Source organism: Panicum virgatum, chromosome 9K (assembly GCF_016808335.1).
Source record: "Panicum virgatum strain AP13 chromosome 9K, P.virgatum_v5, whole genome shotgun sequence".
Classification (NCBI taxonomy): domain Eukaryota; kingdom Viridiplantae; phylum Streptophyta; class Magnoliopsida; order Poales; family Poaceae; genus Panicum; species Panicum virgatum.
This window is the reverse complement of record NC_053144.1, coordinates 4,714,218-4,742,143: the sequence shown is the minus strand read 5'-3', so window position 1 is coordinate 4,742,143 and position 27,926 is coordinate 4,714,218. Positions and strand designations below refer to the sequence as shown.

Below are 27,926 nucleotides of genomic sequence, written 5' to 3'. Positions count from 1 at the left end.
GGGCTTCCGTGCCTTTGATCAAATGACCCGTGGTTGGGTGTTCGAGCAATGCGATGTATGGCGACCACATGCGATGCGAACAAACACGTTCCTCCTTGGCGGATGTGACGCTGGACTCGACTTTTGGCCTGAATCCTGATCACTAGAAATGGTCGCGGTGTTGCCGCATATGGCCAGAGTTTGGACTATATTTTCAGATTTTCAGACTGCTCTCATCATTTCTAATCTTTTATCTTTACTGATTGCATGATTTCTGATAGGGCAACTTTAGGTGTTACAACCATGCTTGGTATATTTAAGAGTATTCAAAAAACATAATTCTCCACAGTGCCATCATTTAGAGTAGACCTGATTCAGAAATCTTAACTATATGTATGGAGTAGATCAAATGATTGAAATAGAGAAATATTATATTTGTGATAGGATTCATTGCATGAAAAAAATATTAATACCATATACGAACATGGGACAGAGAAATCAAGCTTTGTAAAGTAATTTCAATTATAGAAATATCTCCTGAATGCTTGTATCTGGACAAGTATGTCCAAGATATATCTTGGTGACATATGTCCAATATAAATAAGATAAAATGGCATGATCTACATATTATCAATCTGAAACATATGATTGACCATTTTTATTTTTATGACATATTCTACTTACATCCATTACCCATCAAGTTCATTGGTGGGGTACAATTGCAAGAAGGTAGATTCTGAATAAGTCTCTGAACGTCCACTGAAAAGAGCATATCTTCATAATAGGGTCTGCAATATCTGACATTGCAGGTTAACAACCAGAAAGTCCAAACATTTTGTCAGAGCAAAGCATTTGAATTAGCAGCTTAGGAAGAAAAATACAATGATCTTCGTTGAGATATTGGAAATTAACTTCAACAGTGATGATGCACCTGTTCAAATGTGATAACACTAACAGGAATAGATATGTAAGCCGCGAAAGTACCTCCAGGAAAGTTGTTCAATAGCACTTATGGTCCATGGGAAGTTTAATTCACACACACTTTTATGTGTTACCTTCTCATGATCGCAAGTATCCCAACCTGAATGAAAATGAAACAGATAGCAATCAAAATAATACAGCTAGTTACAGTACTTGGTTATTCTGGTAGAGGTCCTGATTTCAAGTTCCACCTCACACAGCTACTGCTCCTGTCCTCCAAAGTTGACAGTAGAATTATATGAATTGTGAACTAATTTAAGAACACATTGCGAAGTGCATTTGAGCTATGTATTATGAATTTATGATTGTTGGAGGCCCAACTTGTGAAAATTGCACGAAAAGCAAAGACAATGAGGTCTGTTACCACATCAAGAGCTCTTCTCCTATATATAGAAGAACTTGAGCTTCAGCCATCGATATCATGGTATCACCTTACACAAAATTGTACAGCGGTTTGATTGCCGCCAATATATCAAATTGAACATAATCATATATTATCAATGGGAGACATGAGAAGTATGCTAATACCAGGATATGTCCAGGATATGTCTGAAACACACATTAGTTTAATCTGCGTCAAAAGTTAAATTCATGTCTGAGAATTTTTACCTTAGGCAAGGATACTAACCTTCTTTCATCAGTGAGATTTCCTTGTCAGCTGCATATATGGACAATTGCATTCTTGCTTCTCAGCATGTTCAGAATCTGTCATGTGGATTTTCAGTTGTGACTAATTTGAAGTCCGAACTGTATTTAAAAAGAAGGATGATACGTGTCAAAGCACCATGCAACAAATCTTGTGCCATTATTTAACTACGGTACAGATAGAGACAAAGCTGTTGACAACACACGCTCTTCGGCGCAACTCAGAAAAAACTTGCGCTAGGATAGTTAAATTGTAATATATAGAAAAGTGGAATAATGGTAGGCACAATGCACAAAGCTACAATAACATAACAGATAGTATCATACAATCCCTCAAGAGACCCAATTTAAATCACACCACATCTGAATCAAACATCTGCATATGAGAACTCCACCACAGACCAAACCACAAAGGTTATGGTTTCAGTATGGACACCTGCAGATGAGAGAAGCAGCTGCTGGATAACAGTGTCAAACGGCACTTCCTGTCGGTAGGTCTTGACCTAGCATTACAGAAACAAGGAAAACATATGAGCTAGCATTACAGAAACATATAACTAAAATACCATGATCTAATCTAAATAATGGTTAAGCCTGAGGAAGACCAAGCACTTGTCAAAGTAAATGATATACAATTGTAGGAATGTTAAATGGCATCTTATAAAATTGCTTACACTGGTTAAAAGAAACGGTGAAACGAGATTTCAAACAGCAATAACAAACTGAGTCATAGCATCATTTGAAAAGAATTGACAGCTTCACTCACGCCGCAGAAGCCTCAAATCAAACAAGTTACTTCAAAACAATAATACATTGGATGTGATATCTAGTTACTCAGTGGCGGCAATAGGTTTATTGGTTCGATTCTGCTAGCAAGCATCCTCAATGTCTTCAGAAGAGGGACCTTGTTTGTCCTTATCACAACAAACCCCTCCATCCAATACAAACAACATAAATCTAATCTGGCAAATAAACTGAATATAAGAGAGATTTCAGATGGCTCAGTTTAGCGGGATAATCGGCATACAGATCAATCTCAATTTTCAGAGATAGACATGTGATTTGGTCTGTTGAGCTTGAATATTTCCAAGTCATCACAGCCATCTGATTCAAATTTCCATCTAACCACAAAAGCAACAATAAAAGTACCAACAAGCAAATGTGCAGCAAAGTACATGCATGATTATTCAACCTCAGATCGTCCTAGTTCATGAAAATATCAACAGATCAGGCAAATATTTACCTATTCTGCAAGCATCAGGTCATCAAAGGCCAAGGTCCACTAAAAGATTAATAATAACATAAAGACAGGAATGAAAGACAAAACAAAACGTGTCAGATTGAAGTATTATCAGCACCATTTTGGAAGGAATCAGATAGGGATAACTGTACGTATTTTACTTGTGTTATCATCATTCACGCATCAAATTAAATCATCGAGCACATGGCGTGCATGGTTCATGAATGAGGCATGCTCGACTGCACATGGAGCTCCGCCGCGGCCGCCGCCCGCCAGGTCCGCAGTATTCACCGCCGCCGGATCCGCCTGTGCCGCGCCCGTCCCACTGCAGATCCGCCCCCTACGGCCACCGCCGCCCACGAACGGGGCTGCCGCCAACTGCACACGGAGCTCCGCCGCGCCCGCCGCCTGCGGCCGCAGCATCCGCCGCCGGCGGATCAGCCTGGGCCGCGCACGTCCCACAGCGGATCCGCCACCTGCGGCCGCCGCCGCCCGCGAATGGGGTCGCCAAGCACCGGCCACCGCCAAGTGCGTCGAGGGAGGGAGGCGCCGGGACGTCGCGGCCAGCCGAAGGCGAGAGGCGGGGCGGAGCTGGAGGCGAGAGGCGAAGGGCAGAGGCCGGCGGGCTCTCGAGGCGGCGGCGGCGATGTTGAGGAGGAGGAAGGGAAGAGGAAGAGGGAAAAGGAGAGAGGACTGCGGTATGATTTCGTAAGAGACTGAGGGCTTTTTGAAAAATGACTGGGATTTGTCCGATCTGGACCATCTGTCTGCCCTATCCGACGGCCGGGAACGGCCGGCGACGTGGCACGCTGACATCGCACCTTTTGGTGCACGAATCGTAGTATAGAGATGATAAGATAGAAAGGGAGCTCCTCCCCCATCCTGCTCAAGTGCTGTACGTACGTGAGAGAATCACAGGCCCGTTTCCATCCACGTCTCCTCTCCGTGTGACTACTGTTTCGTGTGTGTATGGCTATGGTTGATCCATCCACGTATTATTCTCTTTGTCCTGATCGTGATCATCTGATTCCAACCCCTTTTCTCTCTTCCTCTTTCCGTGATCAAGAATAGTAGTAGTAGACTAGCTGTCCCGTCGTGGTACACATCATTGTGTTTTTTTTCTGGTTTGGGTATGGATAATCATGGTCGCTACAAGAAATAGCTACATTAGTACCGGACACATGCAGCCCTTAGTACCGGTTGCCCCGACCGGTACCGGCTAGTCGGTACTAAATGGATCCATTTAGTACCGGTCGCAGTGTCCGGTACTAAATAGCTGGTCTCTTTGAAAAAATAAATGCACGTGTGCCGGGGTTCGAACTCATGACCTGTGGCCTCGCGTGTAGTATTCTCTACCATCTCACACACACAGCATATATGAGTGCATTGAAGATGTTATCCTTTTGAAGTAACCAGGATGAACCATTTAGTACCGGGCCATAACCATTTAGTACCGGGCCATAACACCACCCGGTACTAAATGTCATCATTTAGCACCGGGTGGTGTTATGGCCCGGTACTAAATAGTTGGGGGGCCCAGGGGCTATTTAGTACTGGGTCATAACACCAACCAGTACTAAATGATGATATTTAGTACCGGGTGGTGTTAAAAACCGGTGCTAAATGGCTCCGGGGGGCACTGTGGTGTAGAACCGGTACTAAATTGATATTAGTACCGGATTTAAAGCAACCGGTACTAAATGGAGGTGTACAAATGACTCTTTTTCTAGTAATGGGTGTTGGGTGTTGGCGTTGGGGGTCTTCACCGCCAAAATGATTGCATTGCCAGTTCAGTTCAGACAGGCCTCAAAAAGTGTCACCAGCCGCAGCCACACGAATAGAATGTTTATTCCATCGACGTCCCTATCAGAAGATTAATGACGCGCGTATTCATCTGACTAACGACTAACGAGGAAAGGAGATACTTTGATCCGTCAAGCTGTCAAGCAGCGTCGTGCCTGCGCCCACAGACGCGAACAAGCTAAGGCTGCTGCCACTACAGTTGCCGTGGTGGCTAGCTACTCCTCGCGTCCCCAGCTCGGTGTCGTACAGCACAACAGTGCCTTGACCCATAACGCCATGAGAGGGCCCTCCTGCCGAAACGGCGTCGTACGTACAGTTCCCAACTCTACAGATCGGCCAGGCTGCCCGCGATCCCCACCAAGGCCACATCCTCCGGCCGGCGCCCGATCGAGCTCGAGCGGCGGACGCCGGTGTCCCGCTGTCCCCGGCCGAAACGTGTCGCCTGGCGCGGCCAATGGCGGACGGACAAGCGGGCCGGGGGCGCGGCCAATCGGCGGCGGCGGCACCCTCGCGCGCATTTTCACACGGGCCGTACGGCGTATCGCGCCATGGTCGATTAATCTAATTCTTCGGCGTACTGAGGAGCGATCGCTCGTGATTAAACTAGGAGGATTTATTTAATTTAATCTGCTGCGTGATGCAAAGCGCGACCGCGCAAGCTGAACCTTTCCCGGGATTTGTTTAAGCGACGAGTTGGTTACTCATAATCCTTCTTCGTTACGGCGCAGCCGGCTTGCTTGGCCTCCTTTCCTCCGGCAGGCTGGCGGCCGCGGCACCGGCCCGCCGGAGCTCTGCTTTTCCATCCCATCATGGTCGCGCCCCTCTAGACCCGTTTCAAGACCAAGAAGCATGCTTTGTTTTTGCTCGATTATTAAAGTTAGAAACTTTCGCAAATAGTTGTTCTATAATAAAGTCTAGAAAACTAATACAGGGTGATGACGTTATTTTTGAAATATTTCTTACCTATTAATAATGCTTATAATTTAGCTAGATTTTGTTCAAAGTGTATAAGCTCAAAATAAATGTGCTTTGTATTTTAGATTAATCGTTTTAGAACGGAGGGCGTAGGGATTAGTTAACACGGGTTGGTTATCTGTAAACTTTCGTGCGGCGATATAACAGTAGCACATCGTTTCCTGAATTTTCTCCCATCATTGCGATTCACTACTAGTACCTAGCTGCTTTTGCTTCCAGAGAGTCACCGCCAGCGTTGGAGTAGTACTAGATCGATAGGGTTTGTTATCCCTGCCTGCCAAATGCAAATGCATCAAAGTTTCTTGGGAGATCGAGGCATGTGCCTTTTTACAAGGAAAGTGGTGCCATGCATGCGCCGCGCCACAGCTGAGCTGACAACCCCACAAACCTTTCCTCCCCTACTTTCCTTAACCTCCTCTCTCTCTCTCTCTCTCTCTCTCTCTCTCTCTCTCTCTCTCTCTCTCTCTCTCTCTCTCTCTCAGCAACAAACCTTGTGTTCTTCACAATAAGTTGATGAGATCGATGGTCACATCACACGCCAGCTGAGCACTGCAGCCTGCAGGCTCGGAGACGACTGTCACATCAATGCAGGGGGGCAGGGCTCTCTGCCGGTCTGAATCGACATGTGCAGCTTGCCCGTCAGGCCATCTCGTGGCTGCCGCCGTCATCCTTTCCCCGGCCGGCGCAGTTGCGGGGTCAGAGAGTGAGATCAGATGTCAGCAGCCTCCGTCCGCCCCTCGCCGGCTCGCCAGGTCGCCGTCGGCAGCCACCCACCACCCAGCGCGGCGTGGCGACAATTATTGGGAGCTCGCACCGGGGCCAACCCCGCCGTCAAGGACGCGGAACCGAAAGGGCAAAGCCGTTGAGCTCCGCTGCGAGCCTGCAGTACCAGATGTGGAATTTATTGGGCAACAGCGGACGGAAGAGGGAGGACCTGGGCATTGTACCCGCGATTCAAATGGACACTTGCAACATGCAAGGAAATGGGGTTCAGAATTTCTCGGTCCATGGTCAGGCTACAGTAGTAGTGCAAACCAAAGCTCCATCATACATGTACTAGTGAGTACACCAGCTGGGAACTGAACTTAAAAAGAGACGGACACAGTGTGGACACAGCAGAGAAGGGGGAAAAAACAAGTGTGCATCCGTTGCAGGCAACTAAAATCGTGGCTCACAGCTGCTGGGAGCAGCAGAGACCAACAGAGGAACCATCTGAGAAAGAACTCACAAGTGTCGACGCGCTGGAAAACGAATTAAACCTGACGATGAGCAGATTTGGCAGACAAAACTGAAATGGCAATCCGATGTGAGGTGGCAGGAGAAGGAGATATCTGGACGGTTCCTGCGAATTGCTGGGCATATAGGAGACGAGGATCGACCGATCTTTCTCAACACCAGCAGCAGCGCTAGAGGAAAATGTTGTCGATGGAGGACGCTGCGAGCATGTGCAGGGCATGAGGGCAAAAGGGTTGGGGCCTTTTTAAATGGCCAGTGTAGGCAGTAGCTGCTGATTGGTTGCATCGATGGCAGGCAGTGGCGCCAGTACATGATCAGGTACAAGCTCATCCGTTACCCATACGTTTGAACAAAATTGTTTTCTTATCTAGGACTTCCTTTTGACTTGGGTAGTGGTACAACTTTCCACCAGCTGTGCATATATCTTTTTTTTTTGAAAGAAAGTGCATGTATCTTTTAATTAACACGAGAGTTTTTTTTTTCTTTATACTTGGTTTGCGTAGATTGAGAATAGCATCCAAGGTTAGTGTGCATCGTCCATAGATGAACCCATGAACCTACACTTTGTTAGCGTCTTGTAGATAGAGACATACCATCACTATTCGACAGAAGTATTGCGCACGAGAGGCCACAGTTATTCTTGCTGGAAAATCTACAGCTCAAATCCTTGCATGCCTCTATAATGCATGCAGAAAAAAAAGTGTTTGGCTGGTATAGTAACGTACGGGTCAAAAGAAAAATGCATGCATGTAAGTTGTTTTATGTCTGACGCAAATCCACCTAACATCTCTGTTGTCATCACGTACATCGATCGACATGGACGACAAACAATTGTATGTCTGACGTATGACAGAATGTATAACTGCTGTGCTGTGACACACTGACACCTCATGCATGCTTAACAGCTTATTAGGAATGCTCAAATGATCTCTAAACATTGACCGCAAAAGTGGCATGCATTTCGTTTATTTTCTATTTCATCAGAACCGACCACCTGTGCTTTTCTTCCCATCCAGAAGGACCACGGCCCTCGGATCACGGATCGCCGATCATAGCTCACTAACTAGGTATGACACTAATAAGAGACAAAATATGAGGTCGCAACGCTAATCTTTACCGTTATTTGTGCATGTGTAGGCCGCCTGTTTGGCAATATATGCGATGGAATAACAGAAGCTCTCGCCAAACTGCATTTCGTAACGGCCCCCTACATACAAGACGACAAACTGCTTTTGCTGGAAAATCTACAACTCAAATCCTTTCATCCCTCTACAGTGCATGCGGGAAAAGGATAACACATCCATATTCCCGCATTCTTTTCCGCGTGTTGTGCAAGTCTGTTAGGTGTGGCGCATCCGTGTGTTTCGTTGATGAAAACCGGCGCTCCGTGGTGCACTTTCCATCCACAGGGACCACGACTCTCGTATGATTGACCGGAGGTATAGATGAGCGTACGGGCGGCCCGGCCCGACACGGCCCGGGCCCGGCATCGGCCCGGACTGGATCGCCGCCGGTCATTGCCCGCTGTCCGTAGGCACGTCACCAGCGTATCCTTGTGCATTTAGATCACTGATGCGTGAGGCCGGAACCACATCAGGGGAGTCGTTTGGCCGCCGCGCGCACCGAAAGCGCACGGCACTAAACGCCGTACGGCCGCGGCGTCGCCCCCCGAGTGGGGGAGGGGAGAGGCGACTCAGGCGAGGCCTCGGCCTGTTCGCTGACAAGTGCGCGGAGGCACCGCAGCGCAGTGCCGCAGACGGCAGATCTGACACCGGGCCGGGCCCCCTAAAGCCTGCCGCCGCCGCCGCCGCCGCCGCCTGTCTCCCGCTACCCTCTGCCCGCCTGCCCGCCCGAGCACAGCAACCAGCAGCAGCTTCTGCCGCGCCGCAGCGCCCAGCGCGAGGAGAGAGAGACAGAGAGAGTGAGGTAGCTAGGCAGATAGCGGCTCTGTGCGCCACACCAGAGTTGCCAGTGTGTGCGGGAGCTGGAGCTGGAGAGAACCGGCAAAAAAACACCGAGGCAAGGCAAGCAAAGGTGTGGCACGAGTACGGGCGATTTAGGCAGGCGTGGCAGCGGGGGGAGGCGCGGGGGGATAAGATCGCTCGCGGCGCTCGAGCAGCAGCAGCAGCAGCCGGGCCGACGCGGCCGGCGCGCACGACACGATCACGCCGGAGGAGGGGACAGCCCAGCCAGCCACAGCCGTTGCCGGCAGCCGAAACGCACCCCGGCCGCAGGCGCCAGCCCACGCGCCGCGCCAGCTCCATAAAGTCGCCGCATTCCTCCCGCGGCGAGCACGCGCGGGGCCGGCAAGCGTATGAGCAGCGGCGCTCGCGGCGGGGCGGGTTCATGGAGGCCGTGGGCGACGGAGCCGCAGCGGGGGCGGGGGACGGGGCGCCGCCCGCCCGGTCGCAGCAGGGCGCCAAGCGCGGGCGCGGCGGCGGCGTGAGGGGCAGCGACGCGGAGGCGGCGGCGGCCTGGGGCCAGCCGCCGGCGCTGCCGCCGCCGCAGGGCCCGGGGGCGGGCTCTCGGATCTACCGCGTGCGGGCCAGCGGGGGCAAGGACCGGCACAGCAAGGTGTACACGGCCAAGGGCATCCGCGACCGCCGCGTGCGCCTGTCGGTGCCCACCGCCATCCAGTTCTACGACCTGCAGGACCGCCTGGGCTTCGACCAGCCCAGCAAGGCCATCGAGTGGCTCATCAACGCCGCCTCCGACGCCATCGACAAGCTCCCGGCGCTCGACACCGCCGCCTTCGCGGCCCTCCCCGGTCCCGGCGACGCGGATGCCGCCAAGGTCAAGCAGCAGCAGCTGGGGAGCAGCTCCGGGGGCAGCAGCCCGTCGGAGACCAGCAAAGGTTCCGAGCTCTCCCTCTCGCGCTCCGACGGCCGCGGGGGCGCCGCCGCCGCCGCCGCGCGGGACAGGGAGGTCACCGTGGCCAGCACCTCGGCGCAGGCCGCGTCCTTCACCGAGCTGCTCACCGGGGTGGCGTCGGCCGGCGCCATTAGCGCCGCCGAGCACAAGCAGTCCTGGCAGCAGCAGCAGCCCAACGCCTCCGCGGCGGCCGCCGCTGACTGCGTCGGCATTGCGCACCCGGGGAAAGGTGCGCACGGGCTGTCGACGCACGCCTTCTCGGGCCCCATCAAGTTCGGCAATGCGCCTCCGTTCGGCATGGTCCCGGCGCAGCCCTTCAACTTCACCACCCACGTCGAGATGCCTCACTTCTCGCTCGGCCAGGACGCCTTGGCGGCGTCCTCGGCTCCCGCCGCCGGGGACTACAACCTCAACTTCTCCATGTCCTCGGGTTTCTTGGGTGCCAATAGGGGGACCCTTCAGTCCAATTCCCAGTCTAACTTTTCAGGCCATCACCACCAGCAGCTCCAGAGGCTGGACGGCCCGTTCTTGTTCGGTCACGCCGCGGCGGCGGCGGCGCACCCCGCATCTGAGAACCAGCTGACCGCATCCGCGGCGTTACAGCTGTGGGATGGGTTCCGGCACTCCAGCATGAAGGAGAAGAGCAAGAACTGATTACACATTGTCCAACGGTAAGATGATAATCTCTCAAAATGCGGAAGCTTTTTTGTCGTTGTCTCCCGTGATGTGTTCAAATCGTTATTTCGGCATGATCACGCTCTTCGTTGCGCTCGAGGAAGTCTTGCCCATAAATCCCGCAAAACAACTAGCTGTTCTGTTGCAGTTGACGGGTGTCAGAACTTCAGTGCGTGATACCACATTTACCTCGGGTTTGCATGATCTTGCGTCTTGCCTAACAGGTGTCATTTGCTCCTCATTGGAGAGGATTGTGCATGATCACATGGCTTCTGATTGGCATGCATTGCATTTTATTGTATTAAATTGTTGTGACCTGTAGCTACGTCGTGCTGCTGGAAAGGGATCGAACACTACCTTTGCATGTAGAAGGAAGCTGAATATGCAGTACAATCTTGACTGAAGGAAGTTTCTTTCATATCAGTTTTTTTACTTTGCCCCAATAAATGAAGTCCTGCGATTAATAATCTAGCAGTAATACAGTCACCTGATTTGAACCATAGCAGTTAAATGTAACAAGAGGTTAAGTCCTTTGGATGGCTATGGTGCAGGTGGTCTGGGGTGTTAGGTTTGTGATCGAACATGCATTTGTTTCTACTTCCTGTGGCATTGTTCGAACACTGGCATTTTGTTGGTACCAAGACTCAGTGTTCCAAAGGGTCACCTTTGATGCAAAATTTTGAGTGCGCAGATAAACTTTGGCTGTACTAGACACAAGGATTTTGAAAACAGAAACAGTCTGCATAAGCCCTAATCTTAGAATTAGAAATCATAAGCTGTTTCATTTTCATGTGACGCCGCCTTACTCCTCTTGATCCACGAACATACTTGGTGATCTGTTCATGCTAGCCATGCTTGTCTGCCTAGTTGGCGAAGTGCATATTAGGAATTTGATTGAAAATGTAGACTCAAGATTAGAACTACTGCAAACCAAAGCTCCATCATACTTGCATTATGACCTCAAGTAGTAGTTTGTAAATTTGAGGTCAAGAATATAGGGCTTGTGTACATGACTAGGGCCCTGGTATTGTTGACACTGAACTGTACTTTTGTATGGCCATTGACCAGTTAGTACTACTGCTACTTGTGCCCCAACACAAGGAAAAATTGTACTTGGTACTTGTTCCCGGCAAATCATGACTAGAGTCTTGGTACCAACAAAATGCCAGTGTCAGTGTACTCTAGAGAGAAGTCTTCTTGAATATTATTGTAGTTTGGTGACTTTGGTGATATCATTTTCAAGACATTAGCTGCCCTTTCATTTCCTGTAGACCACTCTCAGCAGCGTGGTAAGAAGGAACCCCATTTCATGTCTTCATTGTCCATGCAAGCCAATGTTCATTTCTCTATATATGTTCTGTAGTGTTGAAATCTGTTAAATTGTGCTATTATTAGGTAATGGTCGCCAAGGATCCTCCTTTTTTTTTTGTCTGATATCGGATATGCCACCAGTTATGGTGCTCTGCTCGTACTGAGCTATCTGGAGTTCCAAACTTCTAAAGTGAGCTAGACACGTCCAGCCTATTGATTGAATGTAGCTTTCCATCAGATGCTTCCTAATTGGAGATCTGGACAATCTTGAACGTTCTTTGCTACAGTATTTGTTATGCTTCCTAACCACCTAAAGTTGCTATTTTGTTTGTTATCTAGTTTAGCCGTATGCAACCTTAATTTTCTTATCTGTTAGGAGTGGATGTATGCTGGAATAGCATGGCATTAATACATTTCCTGGACTGATACTCTGGATGTTCATTAATAGGTAGAAAATATTTTTTGAGCTGAATTAATAGGTATCCAGAGAAACAAGATGCAAGTTCTACAATACTTTTAAGTTGACTAGTTGATCATATTTCATTAATAGGTCCGTTCTCTTGAACAGTACCCTAAATGCCAGACAGCATAAACAACCATATAGTGTCAGATATCCATGTCCATCATCTTGTCCGTATGCTAGAGATACATTTCTCCGCATTGGCAGTAGAGATTAGTCATTAACATATACTGTGTCAGATTCTTGATCTTCTTCGTTTGTCAACCTGCAGAAACTGAAGACATCCAGTTGCTGGGATCTATTCCAGCAACAATTCATCCTTTGGAGGTGCTGTGGTCATCATCAACCCTCAATCCTGCTGCCATTGATCAAACAATGATGTGCTCCGGGTTTTTTTCCTCTCTCTCTCTAGATGCTGTTGTACAAATTTTGTGGGAGATGAGAGTTTTTGAACAAGAGTTGTAAGTGTGCCCCGCTGTGGTCGCGGTTCTAGTCCTCTCCGCGTGTAACTTTTGCTTGAATTGATGCTCCCCTGAATTGAGTTCATTGGACAAGCATTATTCTCACGATTTTTCTCGGTTTGGTTTGAGAGATAATCCTGATTCTGTGGAACTGATTACTGAATGCTATTTTGTGTGGAAAGTACAGATCTGGAAGCAAGTACAGATTTTGCTGCAATTACCAACATGGAAATGGTGTAGACACTAGAAACTGTACTCCTGCCATCATGGTTAGTACATCAGGAAGTCGTGAAGCCTTCGTCCTGATGTTGATTATTTCGGTGTGGGAAACTGGAAAAATCAGGGTGTGTTTAGTTTCCAAAAAAAGTTTGGGTTTTGGTACCTTAACACATTTTGTTGTTATTTGACAATTAATGTCCAATCATGGATTAATTAGATTTAAAATATTCATACCGTATGAAACAGTTATAATGTGTAATTAGTTATTTTTTCAACTGCATTTAATGCTTCATGCTCCATATAATTAGTTATTTTTGAGAACTAAACATGGCCTCAATGTATCTGCATACCGTGATCATCCATTCTAACGACGGTGACCTCGACTACAGCGGCTGCCTCAAGACCCTCAACGACGGCGCCTACGAGTTCAACACCCAGCTCTGCGGCTAAGGCGGGCCGCCCTACAACTACAACGCGAACGTGAGCTGCCTCGACCTGGGCTTCCGGGTGTGCGAGGACGGCGCCAAGTTCGTCAGCTGGGACGCTCGCCGAGGCGGCCGACCTCGCCGGCCGGTGCCGGAGGCTGCCACCGGACGGGAAGCTGCGGACGCAGAGTGCCTGTGCCATCGACGCGCTCTCTGGGAAGCTGGACCTTAACCTCCCGTACTGCGTGCTGCTCGTGAGGACCAGCATGCTGTCCGAGTCCTCCGGCCCGTCGCCGCCGGCGCACGCGGATGTCCGAGAGATGCTCTCGAGGCTGCAGATCGGGCACAAGGCCGGCCAATTTGCTGCACGAACGAGACCTCTCCGCGGGAAGAAAACGCGCGACGAAGAAAGCGCTCGCGGGGAGTCGCGATGGGGAGCTACGGAGTAGCGCGCATATTTACGCACAAGCCAACCCAATTTACCAATTGTTAGGAGATGGGAAATCAAAATAGGGAACTATTGGAGAGTGTTTTTTTTTTTCCTTTTTCTAAAAAATCAAAGATGGGAAAGAGAGATAAGGAACTGTTGGAGATGCCCTTATTCAACTTATTGATGCGCCGATAGCCCGATACTCACCAAACGGGCAAACACAATTGTGCCAAAAAAAAAAGGCGAATCACCGATTCACCATCCAGTCAGACAGAGCACGGCTCATCTCACTTTCGCCCGAGCACCCACTGCTTGTACTCCTGGACGAGCTCGTACACCTTCTCCGGCGGGTACACGTTGGCGGCGACGCTCTCACGGCGCGAGCACCGCGCTGCCCACGCCGCCAGCCCCGGGCACTCCTCGGCCACGCTGAGCCCGCCGTGGCGCTCGTACGTGAGGAACCACGCCGCGAACGGCGCCGCCGCGGCGTCCACGTACCCGAACGCCTCTCCGCCGAAGAACTCCTTCCGCCCGAGCTCGGCCTCCAGCGCGCGCAGCACGGCCACCATCTCCTCCCGCGCCTCGGGCTCCGCAGCCTCCTCGCCGCCGCCGTCGCGCCGCAGCCACAGGCGCTTCCCGCAGAAGTGGAGCCGGTCCGCGTACTCCGCCCAGAACCGCGCCCGGGCGCGCGCGTAGGGGTCGGCCGGGAGGAGCGGCGTGGTGGCCGGGAAGGCCTCGTCGAGGTAGTGGAGGATGGCGAGGGACTCGCAGACGGGCCGCCCCGCGTGGAGGAGAACGGGGACCTTGCCGTGCACGGGGTTGGAGCGGCGCAGGAGGTCGCCCTTGGCGGCGAGGTCCTGCTCGGCGCGCTTGTAGGCCAGGCCCTTCTCCGCCAGCGCGATGCGCACGCGCTGCGCGAACGGGCTGCCGAACACGTCCAGCAGCACCAGGCCGCCGCTGCCGTCGCTCTCGCCGCCGGACATGTATTACGATTACGAGCGCCGCTGCTGGTCGGCGGTAGGTGGTGCGCCGGCGAGACCGCGAGCGAGGTCGAGGGGCCGCGGGGGTGTGGCTCCTTTTTGTTGCGGCCTGTGGCGACTCCCTGGTTGGGAGAACGGAGAGGGCGAGGGAGGTCGCCGGCAGCCGGCTGGTGGCGGGAAGGAAAATGACACGACGCAGCTGTAACACCAAGAAATTAAATCCACGGAAATCCTTTATTCTTTATTAAAAACAAGCAAACAACCAGTGTTGTTTAGCCTGGAGTGCAGGATGGCCACGCACGGCCCAGCCGCTGCACCTGCACGCCAGATCGGGACACGGACACACGCACACAACACACACTGACACCAACAAACACCCAACCGACAGTACTACCGACACGTAGGAAAAGGAGCTAGCATCCCTTGGTCACACCAACCAACCAACCACACCAACAACGTCTACTCGATGCCGAACCTCTTCTTCAGGACGCCGACGAACTCGTAGACCTTCTCCGGCGAGGAGAGGGTCTTGGCGACGCTCTCCCTCTCCCCGCAGCGCTTGGCCCACGCTGCCAGCCTGGGGCACTCCTTCTCCACGCTGAACTCCCCGTGGCGCTCGTAGGTGAGGAACCACGCCGTGAAGGGCGCGAGCGCGACGTCGGCGAAGCCGAAGGCCTCGCCGCCGAAGAACTTGGCGTCGCCGAGCGCGGCGTCGAGCGTGCGGAGGATGTCGAGCATCTCCTTGCGGGCCTGCTGCTGGGCCTCGCCCTTGAGCTTCCACAGCCGGGTCCCGCAGTCGTAGAGCTTCTTGTCCACGTAGTCGGCCCAGAAGCGGGCCTGCGCGCGCGCGTAGGGGTCGGCGGGGAGCAGCGCCGGCGCGTTGCCCGGGAACGCCTCGTCGATGTACTGGACGATGATGAGGGACTCGCAGACGGGGCGGCCGTCGTGGAGGAGCACGGGGATCTTCTTGTGCACCGGGTTGGAGCGCAGGAGGAGCTCGCTCTTGTTGCCCAGGTCCTGCTCCAGGTACTCGTAGGGGAGGCCCTTCTCGGCCAGCGCGATGCGGCAGCGCTGCCCGAACGGGCTCACCCACAAGTCCAGCAGCTGCAGGCCCTTCTTCTCCCCGGCCATCTCTGCTTCTTGGCCCCTGTCGTCTCTTCCTGTCGATGCGTGAGCTTGTGCGCAGTGATCAATGGCGGAATAAGCTGTGGTGTGGAGGTGTGGGGGGATAGCTCGATCAAGCTCCGCTTTATAGGAGACGGATTGGGAGGGGAGGAGAGCTCGAGGAGGTTCCAGAAGCTACAGTCTTGGTGTGTGAGCGATGAGCTCACACGTTGAGAAAATCCCGGCGGCAGGGCAGCAGCTTCCGTCTTCGAGCGACGTAAAGCTCGCGAGGAGGATAGCCAAAAAGAAAAAAGAAAAAAAACTCGCGAGGAGGAGATGCATCACCAACCGAGCACGAACGTACGGGAGGGTTCGCTCGGTGGGCCGGTGTCATTGCCTGCGTCAGAGAGTTCGCCACAGCGCCACAGCGGGAATGCACGCAGATGGTGGTGCGCCTTGCAAGTTGCAACACCGGACTGGCCACAGAAGATCGGGGTCGATGTGATACGTGATGACATCATGAGTCGTCTGAGATGTTTTTTTTTACCCCCTATCACATAAAAAATATTATCATTTAAAAGTATCAAATAAAATTTATTTATAAATATTTTTTGATAGATGAGTGCTAATTCGTGAGGCGAATCTAATGAGCTTAATTGATTCATAATTTGCATTCGTTAATTATAAATTAATATATCTCATTAAATTTATTTAACAGTTTAATCCAAGAATTCTACAATTTATTTTATAATTAGATTTTATTTAATATTTTTAATTATTAAATTTTTTTTAATGTGACATGGTCTAAAATTTAGCCCTCAACTCAAAACAAACCGTTAGTTTCCGGTCGCCCGTGCGGACCAGGCCACCGGAGCGCAGGACGACCGGCTCTGGAGATTGTTGACTCGGGGGTCCCCCGATCCGTTCCAAATCGTAATGCATGCGGTACGCGACGCAAAAGGATATCTTCCCGTTTAGAGTGATCTAGTTGTCTACCTCCAGTGTAATCTCATCTCATCATGTAGTAGTTCCGTTAGAGCAACTCGAGTAAGAAGAGCAAATGGACTTCCATATGAAGATTTAGTTGGTGAATATTAAAAATCAATCTTCAACAGGGAAGCAAATGAGCTGTCATTTTGGTAGGCCTTCCAAATCCCCCCACCCCCAATTTGGTGGCCCTCTATTTGGACCCTCTATAGAAGCCCAATTTACTTGACCTACTAGAGTGGAGGTCCATATTTGAGTGAGTAAAATTTAGAAGTGAATTTTTAAATGAGCTTCTAAATAAATATTTGCTTATCCAAATTTAGAAGATCTATTGGAGTTGCTCTTAGACGGCAGGAGCAGGAACATTCATCAGCATTTAGTTTACGTGTACCTCCGATCTTATTCAGTTCGAATATTTGTATCACTTCTTTAAAATGAGATAAAAGATCGCCAATTTTCACCTCTATCACCGCTGACGCCGACACGGTAAAACACACGATACTCAGTATTGCACTCTTCCTGAAACGGTGGTTCCCCGCCATCATTTGCTTCGTCTTGCGGCTCGCCATAAAATTCTATGGCCGGTGTTTAGTTCCTGCTTAAAGCTGCGACAGCCATAGAAAACAGCAATGCAAAAAAACTAGCCACAATTGTGGCATCCGAAATCGGCGCCCAACTTTCGGCGGCATCTCTGTTGCGGCGTGGCGCGATCGGGCAGGCCGCAGTGGGCGCTGTCAGTTCGTGCCATTGCTGCCGGAGGAGACCGCCGCGGCGCCGGCGGGGAGGGCCGTGCTGCATGTGGCCACAGAGCGGGAGTGGAAGGTTCTCGACGCCTGCATCGACGAAGACGACATGCGACTCGTCGGCGACATGCTCCATGCATGCTCATGCTCCGGGGCATCGCTCGCTTGCAGGCGAAGCGGCGAGCACCTTGCGCGCACCCGGCGGCGGCACGCCGAGATGCAAGGACACGGAACGCGAAACGGAGGTGGCACGCCCAACGAGTAGCAAATGAGCGGAGACGATGGCGGCGTTGGGGACGGGACAAGCGTACGTTGCAAGAAGAATGGGCGGCGCGGAGCTGCGAGGCGACGAAGAGCGGTGGAGCCGACCGTGCGGTGGTTCAAGCGGGACGGGAGCATGCATCTCCAGACGAGTGTGATCTTGACAGAGGCAGAGTAAGGGAATCGGCCAGCGGAGGCCGGCTTCGAGCCGGCGAGCCGCCACCTTGCCGACTTCCATGTCGCCGGCTCGAAATATCTATAAATTGCGATAGGTTATTTTTCAAATACCTTCCTTATTCACGCGCCGCCGCCTTGCCGACTTCCATGTCGCCGGCTCGAAATATCTGTAAATTGTGATAGGTTATTTTTCAAATACCTCCCTAATTTGGATCGCGATCCGAATCTTTTTATATTCCCCTACTTATATTTTCAAATAATCCCTAATTGTCGTCCTCCACGCCGGGATCGCGACTCTGCTCCGAAGTGGCCCATGAGAAGGAAATGGAGTTTCAGTTCAGAGCCTCTTCCCGCTTTTTCCAATCGATGTCCTCCTATCTGGGGGAACAAATATACGCATGTCCAACGATTTTTTTTTCATGATGATTCGTCTCCATCATCCTGTGCTTGTGACGTGTCAGCTACTCATTTAGTCAGTTTGTTAATTTCTCCGTTATGCGTCATGTGAAATGAACAAGCTTAAGCGATTACTGACCACATCAGTAGATGGGCACACGCAAAGGAGCATATGGTTTTTCCTACCATCTGACTGCAGATGACTTGGGAGTGACTGGAATCTGTGGGTGGTTCGTTCGTATAGTGGCACTGAAGAGGGACAAGGATCCGTTTATGTAAACTGCACACTGTCATTGAATGGATTATATAAAAAAAAAACTTGATCTGCGGGGGGTGAGACCGCCCCCACGGCATTGTTTGAGAGGTAGAATGATCTTCTCACAGCAGGTCAAGAAAACCCCCGAAGCCCTGCCCCACCAGTACACGGGGGCCCGTCGCCTTGTGAGTTAGGCCGGGCTCCACAATGCTTTGGACATGAGACAAGCGAGGGAGTTTTTTTTTCCTGTACGAGCCGGGGATCGAACCCCCGACCTGGTGGTTTTCGCTACCGCACTCCCACCAGCCGCGCTCGTTCGCTCATTGAATGGATTATGGATCCTAGTATTTCTGGCAGCCAAGGAAGACAAGGAGGGTCAAAGCTGCTTTGATGATGTATTGCGCTTGGAACATCAGGAAAGAGCGAAGTTGCCGAGTGTTTGACCACAGGTACACCAGCAGACGTAATGCATGAGATCAAGATGAAAGTTCACAAAGTTGGCATGCGGAGGGCCAGAGCTGCCCTAGTTTCTACATGTATCTTAGTTTCTACTTGTTTCTTTCCTTTATTTTAGTGTTAAGAGTTCTCAGCCTTTTATGTAATATTGACTATGTAAGATGCTACTTGCTTCTCCTATCTTAAACGACAGTGTAGTGCTCCTGCAATTTTTCAAAAAAAAAAAAGAAATAAGTACCCTGCTTTAGAGTAGCGATGATTTGTTAGCTGAGTATTCTAGTGTTGGTGGCCTTCTTTTTTTTAAAAAAAAAATCGAGTCAATGACCATACCTTTTGGGCCCCATATATATTAACCTGTGTGCATCACAGGCATGTGTATCAAGCCCAAATCAAGGTTATGGCCCAAATCTAGTCCGATCGCGGGACAAGAAAAATCGAGTCCTTTCCAGGGCGGCTTGACCAAACCGGAGGAAAACGTGACCGGGTCGCGGCGGCTTGACCAAACCGGTGGGAACCGGTCCGGCCCGGTTCCGATTTGGACGGTACCAAATCGGCTAAAATTCAAAATTCAAATTTAAATTCAAAAAAATGAAAAATTCTCAAAAAAAATCCTAAAAATACTTCAAGGTGCGACGAATCTAATGTTGTCTAATTTTTTCAAAAATTTGTTCATTTAGTATAGTTTGCGGGGATTTAAAGTTAAACAAAAAAACGTGCATATAAAAATATACAAATACAATGTAAAAATAGTAAAAAAAAGGTTGGGGGATTTATTTAAACTAAAATATATTATACACACATTTATTTAATATACTTTACGGGCATTTGAATTTAAACAAAAAAAATTAAATTTGACGGGTTACCAGTCAAACCGGCCGGTAAGCCGGTCAAACCGACCGGTAAGCCGTTCGGTACCGGATGAATATTTGATTTTAAATTTGATTTTGAATTTAAACCGGTCCGATAAACCGCTACCGGACCGCGCCGGTTTGACGGGACCGGTCGGTTTACTTAACCCTGAACTTGACTCGGGCCGTGTTCAGTTCCAAAGTTCCGAATTCCAAATTTTTTTTCCGGCATTTGCATGGAGACTTAAATCCAGACGAAATAAAAAACGCATTACGACTGCTGTCTGTAAATGGCGAGACGAATCTAATGAACCTAATCAGGCTGTAATTAGATGCAAAATTGCTACAGTAATGCTACAGTAAATACCCTCTAATGACGAATTAATTAGGCTCATTAGATTCATCTCGCGATTTACAGACGAGTATTGTAATTATTTTTATGATTAGTCTATATTTAGTAATTCAAATATAGAAAGATGTCTTTTCAAAAATTTTAGCTTCAACCAAACACGGCCTCGGCTCCGGTCCGCCTCGCAGAAACTCCCCCGAGGCTCGCTCGGCTGGACTCCTCTTCTCTTCCCCCGCGCCGACGGACGGAGCAATCGAGGGGCGAGAGGGAAACCGCGGCCGGCCCGGCCGCCTGATCGAGCGGAACCAGGAACCACGCGGCGCGCGCCATGGCAGCAGGTTCGTGTTCGTCTTCTACCCTCGCGCGCGCTCGGGCGTCCTCCCCGTTTCCGTCATGCGCGTCTGGTTGATCGGTTGCGCGCGTAGCGTAGCTGGCTCGATCCGGCCGGCCGTTCGGTTGGTCGGCGGGGATGGGGATGGGGGAAACGATAGAATTCGTGCCCGATTTTGATGTGATCGGTTTGGTTTTGGGCTCGTGATTGGGTTGGGAATTCCGTCGCGATTGGGTGGGTGTGCCAGGCGGTCGGGCTGCGGTGCCGCTGGGTGGAGGTACTTAGGGTTCCTTATTCCCCCTTTGGGAATTTGACTTCGTGGCGAGCGGCTCATCAGCGAAGGAAAATTGGTACGATTAAGAGAAGCACGCGCAAAAACAAAAGTGCCAAACTCGAGGATTATTTATTTAGCTTAGGATGAACTTGCTGCCTCCAAGGATGCTTGTAGCCAGGCATGAGCTTCTGCAATTTGAAACACCAGTATGCTTGTGGCCGATTGCTACCCCGCATTTATGGTAGAAACAGGATATGGCTTTAGTCTTGTGTTTGTAATGATGCCAACATTTCTCTTTTGTTTCTTCCTAGATGTATGTGAAGTCCATTTGAATCATTCTGGGGAAGGGTCACCCTTTCACGTACAAGTGTAGTTCTAATCTAAAACATATGGTGGCAAGTCTCGCAGGTGTGTTATATTGTCGAGGGTCATCAATATAGGCTTTGCAGAATGAAAGCTTGCTGGCATTTCGGGTTTCATCGAAGTGTAAAATTGACAAGCTGAACTATTGAACAAAGCTGTAATTTCTGATGCATTGATTGCTGCTCTTGTTTATTCAGTTCTTGGACATCCATAGTTTAATGTTATATGGATATTGCATCTGTGAGGTATATTACCTACATGTCGAGGAACTATATGATTGACGTCTCAGCATGGTTAATTTTTGTTTTACATGTAGGAAGTGATGATTAGGTTGAACTAGTGCCTGCTGTTTTGATTGCTCAATCTTCGTTATTCAACCCCCTGTCTGTATGTAATACCGTATAGACTTATAGGCACCACTTTCACATAACCACATTCCTTTTCAATGTACTGGTGCAATCTTTTTTTGTGGTTTGAGGCTTAGCGGAATTTTATCCATTGATGTGATTGGCAGGTGGTAATCCACCACCAAAGCCGTGGGAACGTGTGGGAGCTTCATCTAGTCCAGCACCTTTTAAGCCCCCCTCTGGAGGTACTACAAGTGATGTTGTTGAAGCTTCTGGGACAGCAAAACATGGAGAAATTGTTTCCACTACAGGGAACAATGCTGCTTCCAATGTAAACAGCAACATTTCAAGGCCTGTTCCCCCAAGGCCATGGCAGCAGCAAGGCTATGGAAATTCCTATGGGGGTAATTGATAATTTTGTGCACATTTCATCAGATATTCTTGTGTCTCAATATGTAACCTTTTTTGATTAAAAACACAGGTTGTGGTTGCATCATGTTATGTAATCTTTCGTTGAAAATGCAGGTTATGGCTCTAGTATGTATAGCTCATATGGTGGATTCAGTGGACCCTATGGAAATAACATGTATTCAGGTTATGGAGGAGGTTATGTTGGTATGTACGGAGGTTCTGGAATGTATGGTGGGTCAATGTATAATGGCGGAATGGGAGGTCCATATGGTGGTTGTGGTATGGGTGTTGGTCCTTATAATCAGGGTCCAAATTCATTTGGCCCTCCTGCACCACCCCCTGGATTTTGGGTGTCCTTCCTACGAGTGGTAATATATGTTTCTGGTTTTTACATTACTTTTCATGTTCTTCACCTGATGAGAATCTCATGATCAAGCGTTTATTCGGAACTCAGTTCGCGTCTGTCTGTACCCTGTATTTCAGGCATGCCATGATTGAAATTTTTCACGGTGAACCCGTGCCTTTTTCTATTTTCTAGTCATTCAAAATCCAAGTTGTGACTGCATATAGTTTGTTGATGCATCAGCTGATTTTAAAACACTTTCAGGAGTCCTCAGCATTCTCTTAACCAATTCTCTTGTCATACATTACACAGATGCATGATGTTGTAAATTTCTGCGGGCGGGTTAGCTTCCTTGTTAGCCAGAACACTCAGGCGTTCCACATGTTCATTACTGCACTTTTGCAGGTAACTTTTGACTAGTATTTCAATACTTTCCCTGTTTTAACTTATTCGGAGTATATTCTTGTATTTTTCCTGACCCAATATTATTATCCCCATAGCTATGTGATCGGGCTGGAATGCTTTACGGTGAGCTTGCAAGATTTGTTTTACGTTTGCTGGGGATCAAAACAAAACCAAAGAAGGGTGGTGTTAAGGGCAGTGGAACTGCATCATTGGAGGGAACAGGCCAGCAGTTTGTTGAGGCGCCAAAAGCTACCAGCAACTCATGGGACAGCGTCTGGACTGAGAATGGCAAGGGGAAGTAAACACCCCATTTCTGTACAGCGAGACAGGTTTTTTGTGAAAGGAGAATGATGACTTGATGAGTTTGCTTGATGATGACTTGATGAGTTTGCTTGTGGGAAGAGAAATCTGCTGGTATCTTTTCTGATGCATGTTGCAATTGGATTAGAAGGCAAAGCAAGTAATCCCTAATGCACTTCGCATTTGTCATGTTGTTCCCTAGTACAGACAGAGATCTATTATGGTGGCAGTTAGTCTGCAATGAGAAATGTGTGAGCTGGTAAAATATGGCTTTCCTAAAAAATGGTTTGGCAGTACGCCGTTACCCTGTACTGAAAAAAGCGGAACATAACACTACCTGTTCATGCTTACATTATGGAATTATTTCTCTTCTCACATTTGTTTTGCAGCAGGCGATCAAACTGATCTTGAGATTGTGCGATAGATGAATCTGCCAATTGAGGGAGTGCTGGGATTAGCTGTAAGATGAGGTTGAGGCTTGTACTGTTACCAGGAGGGGCATTTTCTCATTTCCCATACATAACATAATTACTAATGTGTACATATTCTCTGGTGACTTAGCCAGATTTTCCTGTGGCCTTTTCCCTGTTGAAAAGTGACTGTTGGAAAGGCTGAAACTGAATGCCTTATAAACTGTTTGCCTTATTCGTCGTTCATGCTAGAGCCTCTTCAGATTTTGGGGTTGCTCTTTTGCAATACAAGCTTCCATTTGCCTGAACGATCGTCATTGCGTTGCGCCCATTGTGGACCAGACAGCGCAAATGTCATCTACTCCCCCGACTCAAACTGCACCACCATCCCCATCGTAAGATGAGCCCACGCGAGCAACAAACTGCCCATAGAGATCGCCACACAAAAACGACCCCTCCTATGGCCTTATCCTCTAAGAAGCAACCTTGACTTTGGTGGTACAGTACCAGCTAGGAATAGGATTGCTTCAGACGTGCCTCTCGACTCGATTCTAGAAAGCAAGGTTACAGTGAGAAGAGACAAACCACTTCGATTCATCCCAAAAGGAAAAAAACAATCTTTTCATCTTTATTACTGTGCTGCTCCATGAGTGCACGGAGGGACAGGTGACGTCAAGTGGATGAGGAAGCTGTGTCGGAGGAGCCATCCTTCATCACGACCTCCAATAGCTCATCCGTAACCTCTCGGTCGGTCCCTTTCTCGCTTCTCTTCCCACGTTTCCCCCCGCGCCTTTGTCTCCATGCAGAAACCTCCGTCTGCGTCCGTCCCTCTCGCCACCACCAGCCTCCTATATGACCTGCGCGGCTGGTCACTCCCTATCGCTCTTGCTCCCTAGCTTCAACACTGAACACTCCGATCCTCCCCCTCCCCGTCCTTCTGTAAAAGGTAACAACAACTCTCCATCATCTACCATAATATCAATTCCTCATACCATGCGTGTTGCCGATTTCGCATCTTCGGACGAGTAGTGTAGTGTCTCTGTGTTAACCATGTTGTTTGCTAAGCGTTTTGAATGCTTTCGCAAGGGTTCATGCGAGAGGAAGCGAGTAGGTGTTGAATGTTCAAGGTTCAGTCTGCGCTATGCACCCTTCATCATCATTCATCATCTGTTGGTATAGAATTTGGGCATATCTCTCTCAGGATTTCTCTGAACTTGATTGATCGTGTTTTCCAGTTTGTTCGGATCGATGTGAGTGAGAACCAAGGAAAGGAATTCGTAGGTGTTTTTCATTTTGTATCGTTAGGGGGATGTTAATCCTGATAGGCTATCACCATGGATATCGGATACTGCTGCTGTCCTCAAATTTTCAGTTTCTAAGGTTGATGATACTGTTATCTGCCGGTCATTCGGTCAGGCAGATTAATATGAGAAAAATCCTATTTTTAGACCCTGCAAAATTTGTCCGTGCTAGGTGAGCAATTGCAGAACACAGAGCAATACACTACTTTCTATTTTTTGTGCAAGCATGCATAGTGCATTCTGCATTGAGCTCTCTTTGATCCAAGTGTAACCAGCATATTTGAAATTTGAAATTCAGCAGAAAGTTCAGGGTCCAATGTTTGCTTTCGTTTCGCAGAGAGTGGCGTGGGGGCTCCGGCCGGCGGCAAAGGCACCATGGGGGAGATCACCAACGTCATGGAGTACCAGGCCATCGCGAAGCAGAAGCTTCCCAAGATGGCCTACGACTACTACGCCTCCGGCGCCGAGGACGAGTGGACGCTCAAGGAGAACCGGGAGGCCTTCTCCAGGATCCTGTAAGCATCCCTCTTGTATTTTTCTCTTGCTAGGAGTAAGAGTAGTATTCGCATCTCTTGAATTTTGCAAAGAACCATAACCACGTGCAGAGAAACACTGATCCTACAATCACTCTCTGCGCTGATAAATTGTATGAGATGCATGAGTTGCCCTTTTGATGCAACTGCACCATGCAAGATGAGTGTTCAGTAATCTTTATTTGGTACTTTGAAATATAGTGATCCTTTGATATGGTCGTCCATTCCGGTCATTCCTTTGGCTTATCTTGTGGATGTCAGAGCCTGACTGCAATCTTGTGTGATCAGGTTCCGCCCTCGCATACTGATCGATGTGTCCAAGATTGACATGACCACAAGTGTTCTGGGCTTCAAGATCTCGATGCCCATTATGATTGCTCCCACTGCCTTTCAGAAAATGGCTCACCCAGATGGTATTCAGTCTAACTCTTCTGTTACCCTGCAGTCCTCACTGCATACTAGATTGTATTTACCGATGACATCAATACTCTGCTATATAAGTTTTGGCAGTACCTTCTGCATAATTGGACAGCATTAAGTTGAGTAGCATTTGCTTGTTGATTAAACTGATATCTCGTCCATCTTCAGGGGAGTATGCAACTGCACGGGCAGCATCAGCAGCAGGAACTATCATGGTATGTTTCTTCTCCTATGGCACACAATCATTGAATAAATAACCAACAAGCCAAACAAAACAGTACTGCAACTGCACGTCAAGTTGGGAAGATCCTGAATAACCTGCCTGATGCTGTCTTCTGTTTCAGACACTGTCGTCATGGGCTACTTCAAGCGTCGAGGAGGTCGCCTCGACCGGGCCAGGAATCCGTTTCTTCCAGCTATATGTAAGGATGTCGAACTATCACTATCAGCTAGCTGTAGTGTGTTGTAGTTTCTCCTAGTGTGACAGTCCTGCATGTGTGCCATGAACCCTTTGCAGGTGTACAAGGACAGGAAGGTGGTGGAGCAGCTGGTGAGAAGGGCCGAGAGGGCCGGGTTCAAGGCGATCGCGCTCACCGTGGACACCCCACGCCTCGGCCGACGCGAAGCCGACATCAAGAACAGGTCGGTTCTCCTCGGCCCTTGCCTTGTCAGATGCTCAGATCGATCCCAAAATGAGTTACAACACCATGCCTCCTGACATGACCAAGCAACAAAATGCTTGCACTACTGCAGGTTTGTTCTGCCGCCACACCTGACGCTGAAGAACTTTGAGGGCCTGGACCTCGGCAAGATGGACCAGGTTTGTGACATCTTCAGAGTTCTTTCCTGCAGACCGTTTCTGCTCACATTCTCTCACCCACTGATACTGATGACTGATGAAACCGGCCTGTTTGGCATTTGCAGGCCAACGATTCTGGGCTTGCATCGTACGTTGCCGGGCAAATTGACCGCACCCTGAGCTGGAAGGTATGATGATCTTGCTTTGGTATGACGAGATGATGCCAATGCATGGAGCAACGACAACTCTTGAAGCTGTACTCCGCTTGTGAACGTGCAGGATGTCAAGTGGCTGCAGAGCATCACCTCGCTGCCGATCCTGGTGAAGGGAGTCGTCACGGCAGAGGACGGTGAGCTTCTTCAGAGCTACTAGCCTTCTCCTCCTTCCAGACATCACTCTCGTGAAGCTTGCTGACGACGCCGCGTCGTCTGTTCGACCGCAGCGAGGCTGGCCGTCCACTCCGGCGCGGCGGGCATCATCGTGTCGAACCACGGCGCGCGCCAGCTGGACTACGTGCCAGCGACCATCAGCGCCCTCGAGGAGGTCGTGACGGCGGCGCAGGGGCGCATCCCGGTGTACCTCGACGGCGGCGTCCGCCGCGGCACCGACGTGTTCAAGGCGCTCGCCCTCGGCGCCTCCGGCATTTTCGTGAGTGCCCCCCGCGCGCGACCCAGCCTCCATGCCGCCATGCTCGGAGACTGATTCCTTTTTGTGTGTTTGATTTCCTCTTCCAGGTCGGGAGGCCGGTGGTGTTCGCGCTGGCGGCGGAGGGCGAGGCGGGCGTCCGGAACGTGCTGCGGATGCTGCAGGAGGAGTTCGAGCTGACCATGGCGCTCAGTGGCTGCACGACGCTGGCCGACATCAACCGCAGCCACATCCTGACCGAGGGCGACCGCCTCCGCCCCACGCCCAGGTTGTGAGCGGAGAGCGCCGCCGCCGCCACCTCATCACCTCGCCTATCAATCAATCGATCGATCAACGATGGTGCCCCGACGGCCGGGGAGCTCGATCGCCGCGCACCGAATAATCCCCTACCTCCATGGTAAAATAAGAATGTTAAAGATTAGCACCAGATCCCGTGCGTGTCCGGCAGGTCCACGAGACGACGACACCTTATAATTTCCGGTCGTGTTTGCATCGTCCGTGAACAATACAAACAAACGAACTTATTATTCGATCATCTATTTGATTATTCTGTATATCCGTTCAAACTGTGCTGTTAATTTGAGTATCGTCTGAAAATTTTACACTCACATGCACATGCCTGTGGAGGGAGAACTAAAGTGGAGAAATTTGAAACTCAGAGTTCAGCACTCCGTGTTGCTGAACTGATCGAGATATCTCACACTCTAGCAGTTAGCATCAGAGCTGAATATCTCACACTTCCAGGTTGCTGAACTGATCCCTCCTAGAGATATCAA

At 49.7% G+C, this 27,926-nt stretch overlaps 5 protein-coding genes, 4 non-coding genes and 1 pseudogene across 9 annotated transcripts; 3 read left to right on the top strand and 7 right to left on the bottom strand.

Annotated features, from left to right (window-relative positions):
* Positions 1-1,933: 1,933 nt before the first annotated feature.
* LOC120653086 lies at positions 1,934-2,124 on the bottom strand. Its single transcript, XR_005666772.1, has one exon. It is a non-coding gene; the product is annotated as a small nucleolar RNA Z112 (small nucleolar RNA).
* Positions 2,125-2,435: 311 nt separating this feature from the next.
* LOC120653111 lies at positions 2,436-2,534 on the bottom strand. Its single transcript, XR_005666794.1, has one exon. It is a non-coding gene; the product is annotated as a small nucleolar RNA R30/Z108 (small nucleolar RNA).
* A 66-nt stretch (positions 2,535-2,600) lies between these two features.
* LOC120653088 lies at positions 2,601-2,710 on the bottom strand. Its single transcript, XR_005666774.1, has one exon. It is a non-coding gene; the product is annotated as a small nucleolar RNA Z107/R87 (small nucleolar RNA).
* Positions 2,711-2,795: 85 nt separating this feature from the next.
* LOC120653091 lies at positions 2,796-2,878 on the bottom strand. The gene has a single exon (XR_005666777.1). It is a non-coding gene; the product is annotated as a small nucleolar RNA snoR20a (small nucleolar RNA).
* Positions 2,879-2,933: 55 nt separating this feature from the next.
* On the bottom strand, positions 2,934-3,029 carry LOC120653051 (annotated as a pseudogene).
* Positions 3,030-8,470: 5,441 nt separating this feature from the next.
* Positions 8,471-12,836, top strand: LOC120649535 (transcription factor PCF6-like). Its single transcript, XM_039926354.1, has 2 exons — positions 8,471-10,401; positions 12,448-12,836. The coding sequence occupies exon 1, from the start codon at positions 9,206-9,208 to the stop codon at positions 10,382-10,384; it is 1,179 nt and encodes a 392-aa protein (XP_039782288.1). The 5' UTR covers positions 8,471-9,205; the 3' UTR covers positions 10,385-10,401; positions 12,448-12,836.
* Positions 12,837-13,144: 308 nt separating this feature from the next.
* On the bottom strand, positions 13,145-14,767 carry LOC120649533 (probable glutathione S-transferase GSTU1). Its single transcript, XM_039926352.1, has one exon. The coding sequence runs from the start codon at positions 14,692-14,694 to the stop codon at positions 13,999-14,001; it is 696 nt and encodes a 231-aa protein (XP_039782286.1). The 5' UTR covers positions 14,695-14,767; the 3' UTR covers positions 13,145-13,998.
* Positions 14,768-14,906: 139 nt separating this feature from the next.
* Positions 14,907-16,150, bottom strand: LOC120649534 (probable glutathione S-transferase GSTU1). Its single transcript, XM_039926353.1, has one exon. The coding sequence runs from the start codon at positions 15,820-15,822 to the stop codon at positions 15,151-15,153; it is 672 nt and encodes a 223-aa protein (XP_039782287.1). The 5' UTR covers positions 15,823-16,150; the 3' UTR covers positions 14,907-15,150.
* A 4,283-nt stretch (positions 16,151-20,433) lies between these two features.
* LOC120649531 (peroxisomal membrane protein 13-like) lies at positions 20,434-23,696 on the top strand. Its single transcript, XM_039926351.1, has 5 exons — positions 20,434-20,606; positions 21,751-21,987; positions 22,109-22,362; positions 22,650-22,742; positions 22,838-23,696. Exons 1-5 carry the CDS (start codon positions 20,597-20,599, stop codon positions 23,042-23,044), a joined length of 801 nt encoding a protein of 266 aa, XP_039782285.1. The 5' UTR covers positions 20,434-20,596; the 3' UTR covers positions 23,045-23,696.
* Positions 23,697-24,477: 781 nt separating this feature from the next.
* On the top strand, positions 24,478-27,728 carry LOC120649530 (peroxisomal (S)-2-hydroxy-acid oxidase GLO1). Its single transcript, XM_039926350.1, has 11 exons — positions 24,478-24,625; positions 25,091-25,268; positions 25,575-25,699; positions 25,875-25,921; positions 26,051-26,128; positions 26,224-26,348; positions 26,460-26,526; positions 26,631-26,693; positions 26,785-26,854; positions 26,948-27,153; positions 27,240-27,728. Exons 1-11 carry the CDS (start codon positions 24,571-24,573, stop codon positions 27,423-27,425), a joined length of 1,200 nt encoding a protein of 399 aa, XP_039782284.1. The 5' UTR covers positions 24,478-24,570; the 3' UTR covers positions 27,426-27,728.
* Positions 27,729-27,926: the final 198 nt, after the last annotated feature.